General features: G+C 41.7%; 1 protein-coding gene across 1 annotated transcript in view; it reads left to right on the plus strand.

The window, feature by feature from the left end:
* The window catches only part of TXLNG (taxilin gamma), an 89,573-nt gene that overhangs the window by 30,706 nt on the left and 44,427 nt on the right, over positions 1 to 14,440 (plus strand). The window contains exon 2 of the mRNA XM_077482198.1: positions 9,238 to 9,514. Within this exon, the coding sequence (XP_077338324.1) occupies positions 9,238 to 9,514 (277 nt within the window). The remainder of the gene's footprint in view (positions 1 to 9,237; positions 9,515 to 14,440) is intronic.

Here is a 14,440-nt window from a genome sequence, read left to right on the forward strand (position 1 = left end):
TTTATTTATTTACCGATGCCTGTCGGCAACTGTTTTTTGTTTACAATTAAGTGATATGATAAAGTAAAATGTCATAGTAGTGCTAATGTCAAATCGTCCAGTTATGACAAGCTTTTATATGATTTCAACCACATAAAAATGAAGTGATGTAATAATTCAAGCACATATAAAGATAAAGCACTGAAAATAATTCCCCTGAAGAATTGTGATTGATGCAGTGGTGATCCTAATCGTTATCACAAGTGCACCACACACCTCAGATACCACCATGTGTAAGCAAACGTCTCCCCTTTGGGAATGAACTCACTAGATGGCCAAAATTTAAATGCCTTTTATAGTAATCTTTAGTTGCCACTTCAAAAGAACATCCACCAGCTCTGCTAAAGTTCTTACTGGGTATATGTCGCTTCAGTATGGCAGGATCATGTCAAGAAATAAAAATGCACGTAGTGTAATCCTGTTTGTAAACGTTTATTGTTGCCAATGCCCCCTTTACAATATATACAGGTACGTACTAGCTTAAAATATCAAAAGAGCAGATATAAAGTGAACTAAAAGCATAGTCACCAGTCACTGGTCATGCTGTGGAGGAAGATGGCTGTAACTGTAGTTTGTCGTGGAGATCACGCAACTGATGCCTTTCGTCACTTCCGACTTCCACGGAGGGTGTGATCTCATGACGTGACTCCCACAATTTAAACAGGGCAAGATCAGCCCCTTGGCCAGTTAAACGTTTGTGTTTACTCCGCCATAATAGGGAATGCAGAGGAAGAACAATCCATGGTGCTTACAACCGAGAGGCAGACACAAGTCCCCCATTGCATTAATACAAAAATATATATGCATACATTCTTAGAAGGCAATAAAATTTATAATTATGTCACTCTTTAAGGAACACACATAAAAATACGTCGCTGATGCAATCACAGATTATCCGTAATCACACCAGAATTTGTCACACGTTTAATAAAAGTGAATTAAAATGTGTTAAACATGAATCACTACTATGACAAAATCAATAAAACAGTCAACAATAAATGTATGTGAAAATATTGTGACCCAATCTATGAGACAAACAAACAGTAGGACACTTTTGGTGTTTCTACATTACAATTGCGGTTGAGAAATTTTTACAAAGAAACTTATTTTTCCAAAAAACTTTTGTCTTCTTGTAAACTTTTGGGCCCTGTTTATAGCATTGTTCTGAAAAAGTATTGCAAAAACCGCTATTTTATTCTCTAGGGTGTCTGAAATATATAATATCTCACAAAAGTGAGTACACCCCTCCACATTTTTGTAAATTATTTTATCTTCTCATGTGACATTACTGAAGAAATTACACTTTGCTACAATGTAAAGTAGTGAGTGTACAGCTTGTATAACAGTGTAAATTTGCTGTCCTCTCAAAATAACTGTCAAAACTGCTGGCAACAAAAGTGAGTACACCCCTAAGTGAAAATGTCCAAATTGGGCCCAATTAGCCATTTTCCCTCCCCGTAGTCATGTGTCAGTGTTACAAGGTCTCAGGTGTGAATGGGGAGCAGGTGTATTAAATTTGGTGTTATCAATCTCTCTCATACTGGTCACTGAACGATCAACGTGGCACCCCATGGCAAAGAACTCTCTGAGGATCTGAAAAAAAATAATTGTTACTAGGGATGCACCGAATGGGTTTTTTTTTCGGTGCCGAAACCGATACCGAAAATACATTTTCCTTGATCCCGAAAACCGATACTGAAACAGACTGTTTTTAAAAAATATTTTTATACAAGAGATGGTCAGAGACTGGGGGCATGCTACGGGAGATGGTCAGAGACTGGGGGCATGCTACGGGAGATGGTCAGAGACTGGGGGCATGCTACGGGAGATCAATGCAGCCTCACCAGTGCCCAGCAGCCTACCAGTGCCCGTCACGTAGCCTGTCTGTGCCTCACCAGTGCATATAAACACACACGCACGCAAGCACACATATAACTCACACGCACACATAAACATATGCACACATATAATGCACACATAACACACATGCACACATATAATGCACACATATAACACACATGCACACATATAATGCACACATATAACACACATGCACACATATAATGCACACATATAACACACATGCACACATATAATGCACACATATAACACACATGCACACATATAATGCACACATAGGCATACAAACATATATGTAGACAGTCTTTTTAAAAGTTGGCAGCTGCAGCTCCTGTACCTTAATCTCCATGCTGGGTACTGCACTCTAGGGGGAGGCAGAGAGCACAGCACACACTGCTAGACATCTCTCTCTTACTTTCACAGTAAACGGCATGGCCGAGCTCCTGCACAGCCGATTTACACATTGGCTGAGGAGCCATATGCAGCCACCGATGAGGAGAGGGGGACTTTACACTAAGACACCCACCGGATGGGTGAGGAGGGAGGGGAGGAGGAGAGAGTAAAGACAAAATGACACCCCTGTGATGGGTGTGGCCAAGCCCAGCAGGCCTCGCCCCATTTTCGGCAACAGTATCAGCGAAAATTCTCTCTTAGCTTTTTGCCGAAAGGGCCATTTTCGGCCGATATGTTTCGGCGGCCGAGATTTCGGTGCATCCCTAATTGTTACTCTACATAAAGATGGTCTAGGCCAGTGATGGAGAACCTTGGCACCCCAGATGTTTTGGAACTACATTTCCCATGATGCTCATGTACTCTGCAGTGTAGCTGAGCATCATGGGAAATGTAGTTCCAAAACATCTGGGGTGCCAAGGTTCGCCATCACTGGTCTAGGCTATAAGAAGATTGCCAAGACCCTGAAACTGAGCTGCAGCATGGTGGCCAAGACCATAAAGCGATTTAACAGGACAAGTTCCACTGGTTGACCAAAGAAGTTGAGTGCACATGCTCGGCGTCATATCCAGAGGTTGTCTTTTTGGGAAATAGATGTGTAAGTGCTGTCAACATTGCTGCAGAGGTTGTAGGGGTGGGGGGTCTGCCTGCCAGTGCTCAGACCATACACCGCACGCTGAATCAAATTGATCTCCATGACTGGTGTCCCAGAAGGAAGCCTCTTCTAAAGATGATGCACAAGAAAGCCTGCAAACAGTTTGCTGAAGACAAGCAGACTCAGGACATGGATTACTGGAACTGTGTCCTGTGGTCTGATGAGACCAAGATAAACTTATTGGGTTCAGATGGTGTCAAGCGTGTGTGGTGTCAACTAGGTGAAGAGTACAAAGACAAGTGTGTCTTGCTTACAGTCAAACATGGTGGTGGGAGTGTCATGGGCTGGGACTGCATGGGTGCTGCCGGCACCGGAGAGCTACAGTTCATTGAGGGAACCATGAATGTCAGCATGTACTGTGACATACTGAAGCAAGGCATGATCCCCCTCCCTTCAGAGACTGGGCTGCAGGGCAGCATTCGAACATAACGACTCCAAAAACACGACCACTGCCTTGCTAGAGAATCTGAGAGTAAAGGTTGATGGACTGAATATTGGAATATGGAATATTTTTTTTTTTTTTTTTTTTACCTGTTGGTCTGGAGGGGGCGATATTTTTGGGAAAGTGGCATTCTGAGTGTCTGCTAATCACTTCGGATTGAATGGTTTCTGATGGGCCGTTCGGAAATACAAGGGCAGTGGTAATTTCCTCCTGGTAGCCAAGGAAGAATTTGGGGCTTTCAGTGGATTTGTGATGTATAACGTAGCTGTTGTATATGGCCAAATTAAACAAACAAATGGAAACTTTTTTTATACCACTGGTATGTTCGTCTTGTGGCAAGGTAGGGTTCGAGCATTTGGTCTTTGAAGTTGACACCCCCATGAACATATTGTATTCGTGGATATATGTTGGCTTTTGGATTTGGCCATTCCTCCTGATGATCTCCACAAAGGTATTATTGTGCATCAATGAAAGCACGTATACATCCCTTCTGTCCCTCCACTTCACAGCCAGAATTTCCTCATTCCGTAAACTCACCGTCTCCCTTCTTAGCTTCTTGTTGATGAGGCTTTGAGGAAAAGCCCTTCCGGTTCTTCCTTACGGTGCCACATGCTGGAGTGTTCTTTCTGTGAAGGTTGTGAAACAGGGGCAAACTGCTATAAAAGTTGTCCACATATGAATGGTAGCTTTTCTCCAGGAGTGGGTTTATGAGTTCCCAAACGAATTTCCCACTCGATCTGATGTATTCTGGGCAATTAGGGGGATGTAGCTGGGTGTTCTTCCCTTCGTATACCATGAAGGCATAGTTATACCCTGTGGCTCGGTCGCACAATTTATAAAGCTTCACTTCATAGCGGGCCCTTTTGGTGGGAATAAATAGTTTTATGCCCAGTCTGCCAGAAAATTTGACAAGGGACTCCACGTATATGTGTTGTCTGGGGTAAACAGCTGGGGGAAGATTTTAGAAAAATAATTTAGTAGTGGCCGAATTTTATAAAGCTTGTCAAAATTTGGGTCATTTCGGGGAGGGCACTGGCTATTGTAATTGTAGTGTAGGAATCTCATAATCATGGCACTGATACGTGACACTGACAGATGGCACTGATGACTGATGGCACTGAGAGATGGCTCTGTGACACCAATGGCACTGATGTGGCACAATTTGGGCTCTGATGTGTTTTTACTGTAACTGGTGTTCAAAAATCCATTGGCACTCTACAGATCTGCAGCTAGAAGCTCTCCCTCCTCACACGAGGTCTCTGTGTGAGGAGGGAGAGCCGGCAATGAGAGATGATCTCATATGTTTACATATGTGATCATCTCTCATTGGACACTCAGAGTGCTAAATGGCTGCTGTGATTGGCCATTTAGCATGATCTGTGATGGACACAGCCAACACAGAAATTCCCTGATGCCCACGGTGGCGCGCAGAGGGGGAGAAAACAGGAGGACGTCCAGGGACGCCCTCCTGGCAATTGAGCATCGCGCTGTAAGCCGTCTTTCGACTGTAGCGTGGGCGCGTAGTGGTAAACGATTTTTTTTTTTTTTCCAAGCAAAGTCTCTCATTTACTCTTGCTTGACTTTTCCTCGCCTTGAGTATTGATTTATGGGAGTACCCTCACTCCCTAAACCGTTGATACATATCCCTGGCCTTATCGCTAAAGTCATCATCCTTGGAACAATTTCTCCTGATCCGGAGGAATTGTCTTTTTGGAATTCTATGGATCAGGGATTTGCGATGATGACTATGTGCCTGCAATAGTGTGTTGGCTGCTGTCTCTTTTCGGAAGGTTTTGGTGGTCGGTTTAGTTCCCTCAATGGAAATTTGGAGGTCAAGGAAAGACAGTGTTGATTTGGAGTAGTAAGTCTAATATTTGTCATTTTGGTTCAAGTCCAGCTAAAGCTGGTCTATTGTTCTATAGTCCCACTCCACACCATGAAGATGTCATTGATGTACCACAGCCACAAGCAGTGGCTGCGGTAAATCAAGGACTTATACACTACCTCCTCTTCCCAAAAGCCCAGGTGGAGATGGGCATAAGCCAGGGCCCAGGGTGCTCCCATACATGTTCCCCTTACTTGATAGCTAGGGCCAAGAAATTGGAAAAAGTTATGTTTTGTAGATATGTTCATAAGACAGATGTGTTCGCAAATTCCGATGGGACTAGAGTGATATACACGTTAAGCTGTCCCTAAAAAAAAAAAAAAATCTACGTGGAAAAAACTGAGAAAATATCAGAATAGGAGAACACATCGCTAGTATCAAGAAAAAAGATGAATGTCCCCTGGCTGTGCATTTCAATGAGTTCCATCGCTGACACCCAAAGATTTAATAGTGAAGGTTATCTATGTACTTTACCAAGAAGAGGAGGAGATTTCAACACTATTCTCCTGCAAAAGGAGCAAATGTGTATATATATATATACAATTTAGAATGCCTATGCCCCCAAGGCCTGAATGAGTGTACTTTACAGCCCTTTTTGGAGGCATGATTTATGCATTAAATGGATCAGAATATTACCATATATCCTGTTTCCATGATGTTTTTTTTTTCCTTTTTGCCTGTTTTGTTTTCGCTTTTTTCTCCCCCCTTTCTCTTTTATCTGTAGATATGTAATTAGTATCGTTGGAGCTTGAAAGATCAGTACTCAGTGGTATTTTCTTTAAATCAATTTATTGCCAGTGTGATGAACGAAAAGAGGAATGAGTATGTATTACATCTAATGGTGAGAAAAGAATATTGCATTTATCTAGTGCAATTTTAAGCTGCTACCAGCAGGCGACTCCTCGCTCTGAGGAAATTGGCACTGATTGACTAATGAAACGCATCAGCATAGCGTCATCGCACACATGACACCCCTTGGGATCGCAGCTCACAGGCAGTGACAGTGAAGGAGGTGATAGTCGGATTTAATCCAAACCCAGAAAAAAAACAGGGAGGGGGAGGTGCCGACCTGAGTGTAGTATTAAAATGATGACTTTAATAGGATAAGATTAAAAACACAAGATGATAGAAGATGCATGCTCATCAAAGTAAATGGCAGTCCTGGCATTCCACATGGCTCTGTGGGTCCCACCGCTGTTCTGGATAGCTGGAAAGAATTGAGAAGCTGGCTGGAATAGATCATAGTGTTTCTCCAGGAGCAAAGGAACCAAGCAGCTCCACACAGACCAGCATGGACCATGGAACAGGAAGTGATGTCACCGGCACCTGATTGGACCTAGGCAGGGCTGGAATCTTGTCAATCAGACGCTGGAGACATCACTTCCTGTTCCATCATCCATACTGGTCTGTGTGGAGCTGTTTGGTTCCTTTGCTCCTGGAGAAACACTATGATCTATTCCAGCTATCCAGAACAGCGATGGGACCCACAGAGCCATGTAGAATGCCAGATTGCACTTTATTTTGACGAGCATGCATTTTCCATCATCTTGTAAGTGTTTTTAATCTTATCCTATTAAAGTCATAATTTTAATACTACACTCAGGTCGGTGCCTCCCCCTCCCTGTTTTTTTTTTTTTTTTTTTTACATGTATTGCAGAGTTCTGGGCACATTCTGAAGGGTGGCTGCCTTCCTTTTTAACCCTTAAAGTGGAACTTCCGCTCATCGGAACCCTCCCCCCTGCGGTGTCACAGTTGCCACCTTTCAGGGGGGAGGGGGGTGCAGATACCTGTCTAAGAAAGGTATTTGCACCCACTTCCGGCCATAGACTCCCACGGGAGTCTCTGCTATTTCCTGTCCCGCCGCGCTGTCTGCTGGGACACAAACGGGTCCCAAACACAGCGCAAACCATTCCCATTGCACTGCGCGACTCATGCATGCGCAGTAGGGAAGTGGGAAGTGAAGCTAGATGCTTCACTTCCTGATTCCCTCACCAAGAATGGCGGCGGCAGCAGCAGCTGAGAGCCGAGGAATCGATCTGTCTTGGCTGCCGACATTACTGGACCCTGGGACAGGTGAGTGTCCATTTATTAAAAGTCAGCAGGGGTAGTATTTATAGCTGCTGGATTTTAATATTTTGTTTCCAGTGGAATCCCTCTTTAATACCCTTTTTTTTAATACCCGATAAACACCGACTATACTTCCAATCCAAACCCAGGGACGCCCTAATGAAGACCGAACTATTAGTGTGGATTAGTTGACTTCATGCATGCAATGGAGTGTGGAACGGCTATGCTACGGAGGCTCATTCCATGTACTTCGTCTCACTCCATTGTCAGTTCCTCCAATTGGACTGGGTTTTAGTTTCCTTATAGTGCCACCTTGAGTTGGAATGTTCGATCGCCAGCCTGGACTTAGCTCATCAGTGAGGAGTGCTCATCTGTGCCCTAATGACGGAGAAAGAGTTTACCATGGAATGTCATCCTACCAGTATCTAACTGGTTACTAGGTGACTTTTAGGCTACTCCTATCATCTGCCTGCCCTTACTCGACATACTGCATGCTGGCTCAAACAGGTGTAATCGGATGCACTTAGCATAAGTTGGAACTGCAAGGCCTTGTTTAGTGCCAACCCATAATTATGAATAAGTCCTGCTGAAGCTCTTGTTAAATACATCTGTGATTTGAATTCCCCCATCGGAATGTCTGTGTGTGCAGCTGTGAAACCCTGTTTTAGACAATGCTGTCTGGTTTTAATTATTTTATTATTGTTGTAGGCTCAATTTTGTATTTTTTGTATTATTTTATTTTATTTTTTTTAAATAATAAAGCATCTTTAAATGACCCTAGTGGCCACTTTGTGACTGACTTGGGAGTATCTTCCCCTTTTTGTAACTATCTTTGATTGACAGCAGTGGGAGACAATGGCGCCTCTGCTGTGTCTCAGCCAATCAGAAGGGAGAGTCCCGGACAGCAGAGACACTAGTGGACATCACTGGACAGAGATGGGCTCTGGTGAGTATTGGGGGGGCGGGGGGGGGGGGCGAGGTTGGGTGCTGCACACAGAAGGCTTTTTATCTTAATGCATAGAATGCATTAAGATGAAAAACCTTCTGCCTTTACAACCCCTTTAAATGAGGTAGTAACCCCTAACACCCTTTTCACACCAGGGCGTTTTGCAGGCGCTATAGCGTTAGAAATAGCGCCTGCAATCCGCCCTAAAGAAGCTGCACCATTGTGTGTAGTGTGAAAGCCCCGAAGGCTTTCACACTACAGCGGTGTGCTGGCAGGATGTCAGAAAAAAGTCCTGCCAGCAGCTTCTTTGGAGCGGTGAAGGAGCGGTGTGTTTACCGCTCCTCCCAAGCTGCTCCCCATTGAAATCAATGGGGCAGCGCTGTAATACCGCCGGCAAAACGCCGCTATTGCGGCGTATTGCCGGCGGTTTTAACCCTTTCGCGGCCGCTAGCAGGGGGTAAAAGCGCCCCCCGCTAGCGGCCGAAATGCGCCGCAAATCCGGCAGTAAAACGCCGCTAAAAATAGCGGCATTTTACCGCCGACGCAATAGGCGGTGTGGTGTGAAAGGGGTCTTAATGTTGCATTTGTCACACAAATGTGTAGAGATGTCTTCTCTGTTTTCAGAAGGTTTTATGCACTGAAGGGCTTTTTGATTCCCTTGTGTCTACTTCATCATAACCTGTTGAACTATACTTGTTGTTTGTCCAATTTATGTAAATGAAATTCATAGCAAAGCATCTGACAAAAGTAATATCATCCTTTGTTGGTAACCAATTAAGATTTAAAATGTTTCTGCATCCTTTTTTTTTCTCTTCTCTTTGTGATACAGAGCTTCATTGTCTCAGGTCCTCTAATTCTGAATTGACTACTTTTTAATTTTTTTCTATTGACAGATTACAATGGGTGAAAGCGAATTAAATGGGTCCAATGAGGATAACATTGATCTGTTGGCAAATACCGATTTACCTCTCTCTTTGGTAAATGGAAAAGAATTGTCTAACTCCGATGGTCTGGAGGAAGTTCAAAGCACAAAAATTGAAGATATTATGGTGTCAAACCACCTGGTGAACAAGTCTCAAGAGAAAACATCTGGAAGAGAAGACACCAGACTAGGCCCACCTGATGGCCAACAAGACCCAGGAAGTGAAAACTACAAAGAAAAGACACTTGGTAGGGACTACTGCAAGTGTAGCGTGGTCTATTTAAAACTCTCCCAGTGTAATTTGTGTGTGTTTTTGCTATATTCTTTTTGAAATGCCAAAGTTTTTATATTTAAAGCAGATCTTCAGTCATGTTTTTCATCTTTCCATCTTCTGCCCTTGTTTTAAACTTTGGATAGTAAAACATTTTTTTTCTGCCAGAAAATACCTTTTATACAGCCAACTTCCTCTTTCTTGTCTGGTAAATAGCCTAGGCTTATGACGTAATGCACAGCTTTCTCTGTCACTTTTGTGAGAGTTTGCCAGGAATGGAGGGGGAATGAGTCATAAGAAGGCCAATCAGAGGTGTGCCTCTGTGCCTGTAACTCCAGGAAGTGAACAGGCAGCAGCTTCACTGTCCACAGTTAAAGTGGCTGCAGCCAGAATTCTGCAGCATATTTGGCAAGTACAGAATCGCAAGATACATAAAATTTAATATGCAAAGTGGATGGAGGGAAGCTATAGAATGACAATTATGTTTTTATTACAAATTATGTGAGCAGACTGCAGTTCCTCTTTAAAGTGTAGTTTTTATTTAATTTTTTTGTCTTTTTTTATTTTTTGGATAGACTAGGAAAGGGTTTGATACTGCAGTTTATTTTGCTCTCTGTTCTGTTTTGCAGATTTCCAATGACTTCCTGTCCAATGCAATAGGAAGTGAGAGGAATTCTCTACAAAGTGAGAGGAATTTCCTCATTAGACAGCTGTCGACAGACATGGTGCACCTATTGGAAGTTTTCCCCTTACCTCCATTTTTGTGACAGCTCTAACATTTTGGATTTTCCATCACCTGCTGTCTCAGTGACAGTGTCTTAACAGGAGTAATAGAGCAGGTGAATTTCCACAGTGGTGAGACAGAGAGCTACAAATTTGGCTGAGCTTCTATCCTTTCCCCACTCTATTCAAAACTATAAAAAAAAATTGCCTATGTATATATATATTTTTTTTATGTATTCAGTAGTGGTCATTTTGCAATAGTAACTTCAGATATGTGTGCAATACAGAGCTTTCATTTTGAAAAATATTAACTTTTTTGTACAGGACACAGGCTACTTTTGATACACTTCAGCTCCAGAAGGTTTTACCCCCTTCCTGGCCAGGTCATTTTTTGCAATATGGCACGGTGTTGCTCTGACAATTGCGCTGTCGTGCGACGCTGTAGCTTTCTTTTTAGTGGTATTTGATCACCCCTTCAGTTTTTATTTTTTTGCACTATAAACAAAAAAAAGACCACCAATTTTGAATAAAATACAATATTTCTCTTTCGTTCATTGACGGACACAGCTCCAGTAATCTTGACCTTAGGGTTATTACACCACCTTCATGAGAGGACTAGGCAGAACATGTAATACATGTGGAAACAGAACTTTACAGTTCTGCCCAGGGGGTGGTCCCTCTGGTAATATGGTTTAGGGTATCCCCGCGCTGTCGTCAAGGGCCTAAACTATTTAAAAGGATAGGTTGCAGCAAACTACCGACAGGGGTATGAACCCTAACCCCCAGATAATAAAAGAGAAAATCAAACAGATGGTGTTGCGCTACCTGAACTAGATATAAATATAAATATAAAGAGCCTAGTACTGGAAAAATTAAAATCTAGCTATAAATCAACTAGCCTATCTTAAATAGAAATTAAGGTGCCTTGTGCTAGTGTATTATAAAACTTAAATTCCAGAAATCATGTGTTTATATATCAACATAAGTAACTAAGTAAAAGGGAAAAATATTCCATAAAGTGCAAATGTTAAGACGTGCAATTCATAGTGCATGAACAAAATGATAAAATACAGTCTTTAGTGAAATTAAATAAAGTGCCAGTGGTAGTTGGTTCCGTAATCTTCTTAAAAAATGTAAAACAGTTGTTAAATATGTATATAAGACAGTCTATATAAAAGCTGAAATAGGTGCTCAGTGACTTGTTCAGTGCTTCTCAAAAGAAAAACAGGTGCCAGCAATCGTGTTGTAATTTCTGTGTCTCCAGTATACACGGCACACTGGGTGAAATGGCCCCTTACCTTACTGCTGTAAGGTAAACAGCAAATCAAGCAGCAAAAACAAAGGTCCAGGGATTCTATCCCAATTCCTAGCAGGTGGAAATTGGTCCCCTCAGGTAGGTATTTTTCCTCTCAGATAGTTTCCATATAGATCTTTGGCTTCAGTATAACTCCCAGAGGTCTCATAGGAAAGATAGAGGTACACTCGGATGGTGAAGTACGTTCGTAAAATTTATTGTAACGATATATAAAAAGAGGTACTCACAAACATACGATAAAATACAGCTTTAAAAACGGACGAGCAATCCGCTCGTGTATGCGAACGTCACTTCCGGTATCCTCGTTCCGACGCGTATCGTCACTGGTCACGTGACTTCATCAGGGAATGGGATACTCTAGCACGGAAGTGTCTTTTATATGCACGTGTATGGCGGCCATTTTACTGAAGTCTCCCATAAGATAACATTAGCATCGCCATCTTTTTGGAGTCTTCCATAGGCTAACATGGTGCAGCCATCTTTTAGGAGTCAATCTCCACCCAGCATCATTTTCCATATATCTAAGCTACACCCGCGGCCATTTTTCGTTGGTCCCGGTTAGCAGCCATTTCTATACAAGGGTTATTTATCAAATATCGTAGATCACGTTAATATTATAGCCCCATATTTTACACTAAAAATTATCTAAAACCGTTCTTTAAAATAGTATATATAGATTTATAAGACAAATGGTAAGGTAACATTTTATCTCATGCTTGGTATGTATTAGCACTATATTCCCCCTAGATATAATGCCCATTAACTAGTTCGACAATCCTGGCTTTTTGGGTATCTAAGGCCAAATTCGGATAATATGGGAAGTAGAAAGTCTTCCCATTGTTGTCGTTTTGTCAGGAACCGGAAATGGCGTTCAAAGGTGGACCCAAAATGGTTCATTTATACTGTCACAATACTTAAACCATATAAGAAACACTGGAGGGGGGGCCACAAAGTTAGGACACTCAGTCAAGCAGAATCTAAGTGGATTTTTATTCTGGACACATTTACCCCCCAAGGCTTGAACATTGAGTTTGACTTAAACTGCTTTATCAGCGATTTTTAAAAAATATATATTCTTACTTATTTTTATATTTTTTAACTTGGTTTTAGATTTGATATTTGTTTTAATGTAATGATCTTGCAATACCCATTTTATATTATATCCAATTCACATGTCTGTAAAACTATTTTAAGTATTGTGACAGTATAAATGAACCATTTTGGGTCCACCTTTGAACGCCATTTCCGGTTCCTGACAAAACGACAACAATGGGAAGACTTTCTACTTCCCATATTATCCGAATTTGGCCTTAGATACCCAAAAAGCCAGGATTGTCGAACTAGTTAATGGGCATTATATCTAGGGGGAATATAGTGCTAATACATACCAAGCATGAGATAAAATGTTACCTTACCATTTGTCTTATAAATCTATATATACTATTTTAAAGAACGGTTTTAGATAATTTTTAGTGTAAAATATGGGGCTATAATAATAACGTGATCTACGATATTTGATAAATAACCCTTGTATAGAAATGGCTGCTAACCGGGACCAACGAAAAATGGCCGCGGGTGTAGCTTAGATATATGGAAAATGATGCTGGGTGGAGATTGACTCCTAAAAGATGGCTGCACCATGTTAGCCTATGGAAGACTCCAAAAAGATGGCGATGCTAATGTTATCTTATGGGAGACTTCAGTAAAATGGCCGCCATACACGTGCATATAAAAGACACTTCCGTGCTAGAGTATCCCATTCCCTGATGAAGTCACGTGACCAGTGACGATACGCGTCGGAACGAGGATACCGGAAGTGACGTTCGCATACACGAGCGGATTGCTCGTCCGTTTTTAAAGCTGTATTTTATCGTATGTTTGTGAGTACCTCTTTTTATATATCGTTACAATAAATTTTACGAACGTACTTCACCATCCGAGTGTACCTCTATCTTTCCTATGAGACCTCTGGGAGTTATACTGAAGCCAAAGATCTATATGGAAACTATCTGAGAGGAAAAATACCTACCTGAGGGGACCAATTTCCACCTGCTAGGAATTGGGATAGAATCCCTGGACCTTTGTTTTTGCTGCTTGATTTGCTGTTTACCTTACAGCAGTAAGGTAAGGGGCCATTTCACCTAGTGTGCCGTGTATACTGGAGACACAGAAATTACAACACGATTGCTGGCACCTGTTTTTCTTTTGAGAAGCACTGAACAAGTCACTGAGCACCTATTTCAGCTTTTATATAGACTGTCTTATATACATATTTAACAACTGTTTTACATTTTTTAAGAAGATTACGGAACCAACTACCACTGGCACTTTATTTAATTTCACTAAAGACTGTATTTTATCATTTTGTTCATGCACTATGAATTGCACGTCTTAACATTTGCACTTTATGGAATATTTTTCCCTTTTACTTAGTTACTTATGTTGATATATAAACACATGATTTCTGGAATTTAAGTTTTATAATACACTAGCACAAGGCACCTTAATTTCTATTTAAGATAGGCTAGTTGATTTATAGCTAGATTTTAATTTTTCCAGTACTAGGCTCTTTATATTTATATTTATATCTAGTTCAGGTAGCGCAACACCATCTGTTTGATTTTCTCTCCCTCTGGTAATAACCCCTCAGCCTGCTTCCTGCAGCTCAGTCTTTTTTTCTGCCTAGTGAAGGAGAAGGACCTAGGCTCCCTGCGGGACCATCGGTCCTCTGATTTTATTTTATTTTTTTTTTTTTCCTGAATGTCTGCCTTTTTCACAAGATTTTAAGATCCTGTGATCTACTATCAACAGCCGGCTGGGTGACAGGCTGGATAATCTAGATCCTTGTAGTCTCCCCAGCCTGGC

Source organism: Lithobates pipiens, unplaced genomic scaffold (genome assembly GCF_037356315.1).
Source record: "Lithobates pipiens isolate NorthernLeopardFrog02 unplaced genomic scaffold, aLitPip1_a1.2 Scaffold_16, whole genome shotgun sequence".
Taxonomy (NCBI): Eukaryota; Metazoa; Chordata; class Amphibia; order Anura; family Ranidae; genus Lithobates; species Lithobates pipiens.